Source organism: Gadus macrocephalus, chromosome 3 (genome assembly GCF_031168955.1).
Source record: "Gadus macrocephalus chromosome 3, ASM3116895v1".
In the NCBI taxonomy this organism is placed as follows: Eukaryota; Metazoa; Chordata; class Actinopteri; order Gadiformes; family Gadidae; genus Gadus; species Gadus macrocephalus.
In genome coordinates, this window is record NC_082384.1 from 25776370 (window position 1) to 25786369 (window position 10000).

General features: G+C 50.9%; 1 protein-coding gene across 1 annotated transcript in view; it reads left to right on the plus strand.

The window, feature by feature from the left end:
• The window catches only part of xylt1 (xylosyltransferase I), a 31785-nt gene that overhangs the window by 20118 nt on the left and 1667 nt on the right, over positions 1–10000 (plus strand). The window contains 3 exon segments of the mRNA XM_060047425.1: positions 2526–2606; positions 4415–4631; positions 5008–5184. Of these exon segments, the coding sequence (XP_059903408.1) occupies positions 2526–2606; positions 4415–4631; positions 5008–5184 (475 nt within the window).

Consider the following 10000-nt stretch of genomic DNA (forward strand, 5'->3'; position numbering starts at 1 on the left):
GCGCGCTGTCGCCACGACGCTGCACTTAACCCTTCATCAATTAGCTCTTATATACGGCTTCCCGAAACCCCGCAGCCAAACAACTCCTCCGACTGAATTCACCCGAGCTTATTAGCGGCGTAGCGACCTCTTTTACCCCTTTTTAATGTTCCAGAACACACATGATATGAATGGATGAGCGGTCTGTGTCTCTGGGAGGTTCAGCGCAGTGCGCAGTGCTCAGAACCGGCGATGGCATTCAGTGAGCCCCCCTGGACCACCCGCTGCACCCCGGCTTGTTAAAAAGGGCAGGTTATGAATTTAACATCAGGGCATCAAAGTGAAACCACGGCATGGTGATGGAGGGTAATTGGCTAAGATGCTGAGGGGAGCAGGTTCGGGTTGGCGGGGGGATGGGGGGAGGGGGGGAGGCAGGGGGGAGGGGGGGTGAGGCTCTGTGAGGCCATCGGAGACGCAGCCTTTCACTGAGTCACACGGCACTACCTGTTGATCACTTCAATTAAGGAGCGGGACAGAGTGTGAGTCTCTGTGCACGTGTGTGTGTACTCACATTTGTACTGCGGTTTGAGGGTGTGTGTGTTTGTGTGTGTATTTGTGTTTGCGTGCTAGTGTGTGTATCTGTGTGCGTGCATGCATGTGTGTGTGTGTGTGTGTGTGTGAGTGTGTGTGGGTGTGTATGGATGTGTATGCCAGTGTGTGAGTGTGTGTGTGTGAGTGTGCGTGTGTGCACATGCCTATGTGTGTGTGTGTGTGTGTGTGTGTGTGTGTGTGTGTGTGTGTGTGTGTGTGTGTGTGTGTGTGTGTGTGTGTGTGTGTGTGTGTGTGTGTGTGTGTGTGTGTAGGAGGCGTAGTAGTGCAGCAGCCACAGGCCTGACAGTAAGTAAACCAGACCCAGCGACGGGATGACCACTCAGGTGGCAAATCTGGAGCCTGACCTCAATTCCCCCCAGTGTGTGTGTGTGTGTGTGTGTGTGTGCATTAGTGCGAGTGTGTGTCTGTTACTGTGTGTGTTTGTGTTTGTGTGTGTCTGTGTGTGTGTCAGTGTGTGTGTGTTTTTGTGTGTGTGTGTGTGTTTCTTTGTGTGTGAGTGAGTGTGTGAAAGAGACAAAAGGTCAGATGAACAACTGTGCAAAATGTTGGAGTTCATCCAAACACGTTGGTTCTTCTCTCCAACGTGCCGCAGAGGCAAAGCTAAGACTGACTTTGTACTTATTCTACTTCCTGGTGTAGGAATTAGTAATACATGGCCAACCTAGATTTACTTTACACACGTTAAATAACTAATAACTTAAGTAATTAGTAGTGATGAATTATGTGTGCCTTATTCTATCAATATTGCCATGGCTAATGAACAGATCCATGAACCATGAGATCCGCTCCCCCTGGAACCCTTCTTCTCGTCGTGTTCGAGCTCGAGTGGAGCTCACCGCTCCGTGGCAGCGCCCGGGAGACGGAGACTCATCTGGGTCTCAGCGCAGCGTCAGGACATCCCCCCCTGACCCCCGACGCGAAGCTGCTCCTCACAGAGGAAGGGACGTCAATGTTCTGTAGCGCCGCGTTGTGTTCTGTACTCCTTATTCTAACCAGTCCGTCTGCTCCCTGAGAGGAGGCGGGCGGAGCCGCTATGAAGGCGTACCCGGAGGTACCCGGAGGTACCCGGACGTACCCGGAGGTACCCGGACGTACCCGGATGTACCCGGAGGTACCCGGACGTACCCGGACGTACCCGGACGTACCCGGGCGTAAGAGGGCGGACGGGGGGTTTCCGGGTGCCCCCGGGCGCACACTGGCACAGAGCTGCTCGATTATGGAAAATATCGTAACCCCGATTATTTTGGTCAATATTTTAATCACGACTATTTTTGAGTTTGAAAACATGGAGCATTTTTTTGAGCATTTCTCTCCAAAAAACACCTTGCAACTGAAAACTTTAAAATTTCCCTTAAAGAAATACAAAAAATTTTCAAATTGAAATTGTTCAGATCGAAAAGAATGTCAAAAATGGTATCCAGTTGTTCTACATTTTATAAGACATTTAATAGATAAAATAAAGTTGAATATTCGTTTATTTTTTAAATATATTGAAATCACAATCATAATTTGATTAATGGCACAGCCCTATAGCAGGCGTACTCGGCCCTCATACAGAGGGAAGGAGTCACCGATGAGGGCATCACCCGCAGAGCAAAGCTTTCAGCCTGTCTGGTGCGACAGTGTGAACCAAGGACATGTCATCCAGGCATTGTGCGTCCAAAGTGCGAGTACGGTCTGAGCTATATTTTATTTCATGTTCAAGTGAAACAATGGGAATGGCGTGTGGGAGCGAGGGGGTAAGGACTGATTAGAGCAGAGCCAGTGACACCGTGTCACGAGTGCTGCTGTTCGTACAAATTGCCAAACTGCTGTAAAGTCTAGCCGCCGGGATCCAAACGTCATGTTTTCTGAACAGGTTCATAACCGGAAACATCAGACCCATTTGTTAAGCTTGGGCTCATTATTATATTTGTGTTTTATTGTTATTCCAGGACCAACAACCAGCTGGTGGCGTTCCTGTCCAAATACCGAGACATGAACTTCATCAAGTCCCACGGCAGAGACAACGCCAGGTGAGGAGGCCACACACGCACGCACGCACCAACACACACGCACACGCACGCACATACGTGCACGTGCAGGCACACAAACGGACACACACACAAACACACACGCACACACCTGAGCACACACAAACACGCACGCAATCACGCGCAGACACAGACACACAGACACACGCACGCACGCACGCCACAAGCACGCAAACACTCAAACACACACACACACACTCACTCCCTCACACCCTCTCCCTCTGCGCACGTGCCCATGGTCTCTCTCTCTGTCTCTCGCTCTCCAATACGCACGCGTGCACAATTCCAATTGTCATGCCAGAGTGAGATTCTGCGACTGAGTCATAATCCAATTACCGCCCCCATCTGCGTCGTCTTTGATTAATGTCGGAGGTGTCTCTCGCCCAGTGAGGGCGATACACGCCCGCCATCACTGGCCGCCCACACCCCTGACCGGCCCCCGTCATCACGTCCGTCCGTCTGGGGCTCCTCCGGCCCCCGTCATCACGTCCGTCCGTCTGGGGCTCCTCCGGCCCCCGTCACCACGTCCGTCTGTCTGGGTCTCCTCCAGACTCCGTCACCTCGGAATTAAAACCTGCAGTCATGGAAGTTATGATGTTACCGGCTGGGGCGTTCAGGTTTAACCTCCTGCGGTCTCCGTCTAGCGGTTTAATGAGTTTTGTGTACTCGAGGACAAGGCGGTCTTGTTAGAAATGAAAACGAGGATCCTATTCGTTTTGATATTACATTGAGCCGTGAGATTTAATGTCGGAGCCATTCATATCACAGAAGGCTTCATTTAAAGAATAAACAATCCAAATGGTATAGCTGCATACCCCATATTATAGGCCATGGATGGTGTCGTTATGTGGGTATATCTTACCACACAGTAGTTGTGCGACTGAGAGGGCTTCCCCGGGCCGGACTCGCTCTCGCTCACACCGTCTCAGGACAACACATCTATTATTGACGCTGGTCCCTCTGCCATCTGCTGAATACATAACTGGGTCGTGGAGCAGGTCAACTGCTGCTATGGAGAGGGGAAAACAATACGTTTAGAACTGTAAAATAAAGTGATTGTATACTATAACCTAGACAGAATATGCACATTGAATATGCATAACAACAAACAAACGTTACGATTCGTGAACAATACTGTGCCACCGAAATGTTAACAGTGAATGCTTGTGTGTGTGTGTGTGTGCGCGCATGTGTGTGTGTGTCTGTGTGTGCGTGTGTGTTTGTGTGCGTGTATTTGTGTGAGTGTGTGTGTTTGCATGTGTATGTGCGTGTGCTTGTGTCTCCCTGCGTGTGTGTGTGTGTGTGTGTGTGTGTTCGTGTGTGTGTGTATGTGTGTGTGTGTCTGTGTGTGTGTGTGTCTGTGTGTGTGTGCGTGTGTGTGTGTGCGTTTGTGTGTGTGTGTATGTGTTTGTCTCTGTGTGTGTGTGTGTGTGTGTGTGTGTGTTTGTATGTGTCTCTGTGTGTGTGTCTCTGTGTGTGTGTGTGTCTCTGTGTGTGTGTGCGTGTGTGTGTGTCTCTCTGTGTGTGTGTGTGTCTCTCTGTGTGTGTGCGTGTGTGTGTGTGTGTCTCTGTGTGTGTGTGTGTCTCTGTGTGTGTGTCTCTGTGTGTCTCTGTGTGTGTGTGTGTGTCTCTGTGTGTGTGTCTCTGTGTGTGTGTCTCTGTGTGTGTGTGTCTCTGTGTGTCTCTCTGTGTGTGTGTGTGTGTGTGTGTGTGTGTGTGTGTGTGTGTGTGTGTGTGTGTCTCTCTGTGTGTGTGCGTGTGTGTCCCCCTCCCTCCCCCGTGCCCACCAGGTTCATCCGGAAGCAGGGTCTGGACCGGCTGTTCTTCGAGTGCGACACCCACATGTGGCGGCTGGGCGACCGCAAGATCCCAGAAGGCGTCTCGGTGGACGGCGGCTCGGACTGGTTCCTCCTGAACCGCGTGTTTGTGGAGTACGTGATCAACTCCCAGGACGACCTGGTCAGCAGCATGAAGCGCTTCTACGCCTACACCCTGCTGCCGGCCGAGGTAACGCACCTGCACACACAACGCACACACACACACACACCCTGCTGCCGGCCGAGGTAACACACCTGCACACACAACGCACACACACACACACACCCTGCTGCCGGCCGAGGTAACACACCTGCACCCACAACGCACACGCACACACACACACACACGTATACACACAAAGACTATAAATAAATTCAGAGCCTCATTTCAAATCCTCTCTCTCTCTCCCCGCCGTCTCTCCCCCCCTCCTCCCTCCCCCTCGCTCTATCTTCCTCCCCCCTTCCCCTCCCTCTCTCTCTCCCCCCCTCCTTCCGCCCCCTCGCTCTATCTCTCTCTCCCCCCTCCCTCTCTCTCTCCCTCCCCCCCCCCCCCTCCCTCCCCCCAGTCCTTCTTCCACACGGTGCTGGAGAACAGCGCCCACTGTGAGTCCATGGTGGACAACAACCTGCGCATCACCAACTGGAACCGCAAGCTGGGCTGCAAGTGCCAGTACAAGCACATCGTGGACTGGTGCGGCTGCTCGCCCAACGACTTCAAGCCCGCAGACTTCCACCGTTTCCAGGTAAGGAAACTCATTCCTTCCCCCGGGAGTCAGAGAGCGGTGGTGGAGGAGGTGGTGGTGACGTAGGAACCGAATACACATTCAGCTTCCGCCCTCCGATTCTCCGAGAGGACTTCCCTTCGTCGAAACCCGGAGGGTTTCGACGAGTTTACGCGATTTGTAGTTCTTAGGAGGAGCCATCCTCTGCTACCACGTTGAAGTCCGAGAATTGTTGTCATTTAACTTGTTTGGTCCATTTATTGATATCTCTCCACAGTATAACCTTACAGTACATTTACATTTACATTCAGGGCATTTAGCAGACGCTTTTATCCAAAGCGACTTACAATAAGTCCATTTGTCAGAAGAAAGAGAAACAACTATATATCTCTGTCGATACAGTAAGGATGTTCATAGAACCAAGTGCCAAGCACTAACCATCACTAGGTTAACCCATTCCCCGTAGACAGCAGAGACGGCTAGGATAGGATGCTACACCATGCTAGGTACCATAACTAAGTCCGACATATAATAAGTGCGTACATTAAGTGCCAGGACGTACAACATACGATAAGTAGGGGGGGGTAGGAGGGGCTGGCTATGTCCCGAGTCATCACTGTGCGCTCGCTAGTGACCGGGAAATGGCTACTGTCAATTATAGAACAGAGGCGCCAACTAAGTTAACTTAACAGGTCCTTCCAGTGCCGTCATGTGTGCCGACACACACCCAGTCCTGGAGTCAGACCAGAGCAAACGATCCAAACCACCGGGCAGCCAGGAAACCAAACGCTCACAGAGTGACTCGCAGAGAACCAGGGGAAAGGGGTCACTTTACAATAATAGGGCATTATTAAACCGTTTATTAAACAGGAGTTAGTTCATTAGTTAATGCAGCTTTAAGCATTAACGATCGGTTAATTAATAACAGTGAATGGTCGAGTACGAAGGTATTAATGTATTCTTTATTCAATAGAATATGGGTTGACTCTATTTGCATCCTTGACTAGCTAACCCCAACCCCTATGGTATTCCAATATAGCACTGCTTATTACTGCCTTAACTAATGTTAATGAATGGTTAACTAATGCACCCTTATCGTATGGGGAGGGATAGACTATAATAATGAGACTAGTTAACTAGTTAATGAGACTAGTTAACTAGTTAATGAGACTAGTTAACCGTGGAGCCAGCGACCCACCAGAAGGGGTTCTGAGTCAGGAGACGCCCCCCCCCCCCGCTGAGCGGAGTAACCACGGAGTAATAATGTCCTCACAGTCTGCAGACCCCCCCCCCCCAGCTGCCCCCGCGCAGCGTCTGGGGCTGACCTCATCCCAGAGTCCTGCAGCCGGTCTGACTCCGGTCTGACTCCGGTCTGGACCCCGTCCTGCCCCCCCGGCAGCCAGACGCACGCCCGCGGCCTCTGGCTCAGAGCGGGTTGGGAGGGCACCCCGGGTCTGATGGGTACCCTGGGGCTAGTCTAGTCCTGGTCCTGGTCTAGTCTAGCCCTGGGACTAGTCCTGGGTCTCCTCTAGTCCTGGTCTGCTCTAGTCCTGGGTCTGCTCTAGTCCTGGTCCTGGGTCTGCTCTAGTCCTGGGTCTCCTCTAGTCCTGGTCTGCTCTAGTCCTGGGTCTGCTCTAGTCCTGGTCCTGGTCTCCTCTAGTCCTGGTCTGCTCTAGTCCTGGTCTGCTCTAGTCCTGGTCTGCTCTAGTCCTGGGTCTCCTCTAGTCCTGGGTCTCTGCTCTAGTCCTGGGTCTCTGCTCTAGTCCTGGGTCTCACTAGTCCTGGGTCTGCTCTAGTCCCGGGTCTAGTCCTGGGTCTAGTCCTGGGTCTCCTCTAGTCCTGGGACTAGTCCCAAGTCTCCTCTAGTCCTGGATCTGCTCTAGTCCCGGGTCTAGTCCCGGGTCTCACTCGTCCTGGGGTCTCTGCTCTAGATCCATGGAGAAAGAATGAAAAGCTCTCTTTTCAGGAGCTGATAAGCCAAGTTTTAAGGCATTAGTCGGGCATTACTGACCCAGGATTGAGGCTTTGCTAACACTTATGATCCTGTGTTACACTTTGTAAAGCACAGAATGTAGCAGGAGTTCTGCTGAAGGACTCAATGGGCCTTAGGTCTCCAGACTACAGGAGCTGTAGAATAAGTAGACAGTTGGGTGTCTGTGTGGTTTATTCTAAGGTGGCCCAGGCATCCACAAGTCTGTGGGAGACATGAGGAATGGCCAGCCTTGGACAGGTCACTTAGTTCAGCCCAGGACACGACGGAAAGGCCAGCACACACACACACACACACTGTCAAGCGCGCACACACACACACACACACACACACACACACACACACACACACACACACACACACACACACACACACACACACACACACACACACACACACACACTGTCAAGCGCGCGCACACACACACACACACACACACACACACACACACACACACACACACACACACACACACACACACACACACACACACACACACACACACACACACACACACACACAAACAAACAGCTCCTTGTGGGTGAGAATATTCCCTGGCTGCCAGGCCTTGGATTCTGTGTCGCCCTTCACCAAGCTGAGACTTTCCCACCCCACGGGCATGTAGGTAGAAACAGATGATTAATATTTGTCGGGTACGATACAAAAACACCTCTTCTTCTATATCTCCTTCCCACTGTTGTTGCCCGGCCATGAGAGCCCTCTCCTCTCTGATCCCCCACCAACCCCCCTGGCATGGAGGTGTTCGCGGCGGGAGAAACTCACAGTAAATAGTTTCTCGTCTGAGGGTTAAGAAGATTGTCTTTGTGTCCCTGCCAAGCGGCGGATCGCAGTGTTTCCAGGAGGCACCGCCGACTACACACCCATTAGTGTGAGACGCACACACACACAGAGTGGGAAGGCAGCGGGGACGACGTCACACGGGGCGCGGAGAAGAAGGCGTTGTTACCGAGGCGGACGAGAGAGACGGAGATGGATGATCCACGGCAGAAGGCGACGGCTAATTAAGTCTTTCATTGCAGCCGCCGGCGCGCTCCGCTCTTAGCGACGCCTGCTTTCTGTTTACAAATCATAATCAGCCCAGGGCATTGTTTCACCCTCGCGCGTTTCTTCTTCTTCTTCTTCTATCTCCGACTTCCTTCTGATCTGTCGTCGGCCGGCCGCGCGTCTCGGCGCTCTCGGCGCTCTCGGCTGACATGTGGCGTAATCTGCCGGCGTGCGTCGCTCTGGCAGAGTGGTGCCCCCCCCCGGGCCCCGGGGCTCTTCGTCGCGGCCCCCCCCCCCGTCTCCCCCAGCGGATCCATTTGTCCGCTGCCACATAGCAACGTGATCGTGGTTTAAAGCGTCCGTATGAAAGGACCTCTGTGACACAGGCGGACGTGTTAAGTGCCTGATTGTGCGTGTGTGCCAGCGTTTGAGCAGGAATGAACCTCACAGAGATACGATGGGAGAAACGATGGGTTCCTTAAGACGCTGTTTTACTGATGAGTGCGACACACCTTCTGAGAAGTATACGAATACTATTAATAAGTAAACTAATGTCTATATACTAAGAGATTATACAAAGTATGCTTATGTCGATATACTAAGACACAATAAAACGTATACTAATGTCTTAATACTAAGTAAATATAAAAAGCATCCTTATGTCTATATACTAAGGCATTAAAACAAGTATCCTAATGTCTATATACTAAGACATTATAAAAAAGCATACTAATGTCTATATACTAAGACATAATATGACGTATACTAATGTCTTTATGCTAAGACATTATAAAAAGTATTCTAATGTCTATATACTAAGACATTAAGTACATTGTCTATATTAGCATCGCAATAGCAACCCAGAAGTATTGAATTCATTCAAGCGAAAGCTCTACTCTGCAGGGTTTGGTTTGAGCCATCGACTGTAAAGAATAAGGTTTGAACAGGTGTGTGTGTGTGGTGTGTGTTCAGCACACACGTACCACACACACCTGTGCAAGCCTTATTCTTTAGTCTACTTCACTAGTTGTAGTCTCTGTAAACCAGTGTCTTTGGCTTGGCTGCTTCTATTTGCATGTTGTCCGTGCGGCTGCTTTATAAGATGCAGTCTGAACCAGAAACACTTGCGATGCTTCTACACAGTTTCTACGAGTCCAACGCAGCTGGGAGAAGGAAGAATGACGCGCTGTCGTCCGCACCAGTGGACGTGCACCCGGGGGAGATGATAGATGGATTAATATACTGCATATGTTATCTATATATATAGAGAGAGTATATATTAGTCACATAACTCAAATCAGGCAGACAGAGTGAAGGCAGAGAGGAGGTTGCAGCTGTTCTTTGGGACAACTGATGTGGTTTGTTTTATGAGTGGCTCGCGGAATTTATTCATTATTTTTATGTACGAGCAGAACCACGTCACATTCAAACCAAATATCAGGAACGTTTACTAAAAGAGAGAGAGAGAGAGAGAGAGAGAGAGAGAGAGAGAGAGAGAGAGAGAGAGAGAGAGAGAGAGAGAGAGAGAGAGAGAGAGAGAGAGAGAGAGAGAGAGAGACTCGATTGGCCACTACCCTGAGGGGTTGTGTGTAAACGACCCGGTCTGAAGGCTGCTGAGGTATGACTGTAAAGAGGGTCTTAGTCGCTTCAGGAAGTCTTCTGCTGGTCGTCCAGCCGTGGTTGTTGGTTCGGTTCCCCGCCGTTCTGCTGCTCACTCCACTGAGCGTCGGAAAGTTCATCGCCCCCCCGCAAAACCACACGTCGCGCAAGACGCCAGGGCAGAACTTTGGTTATTGGTATTATTGTGCTGGTATTATGTGAAACGCAGATAACAAATACCCA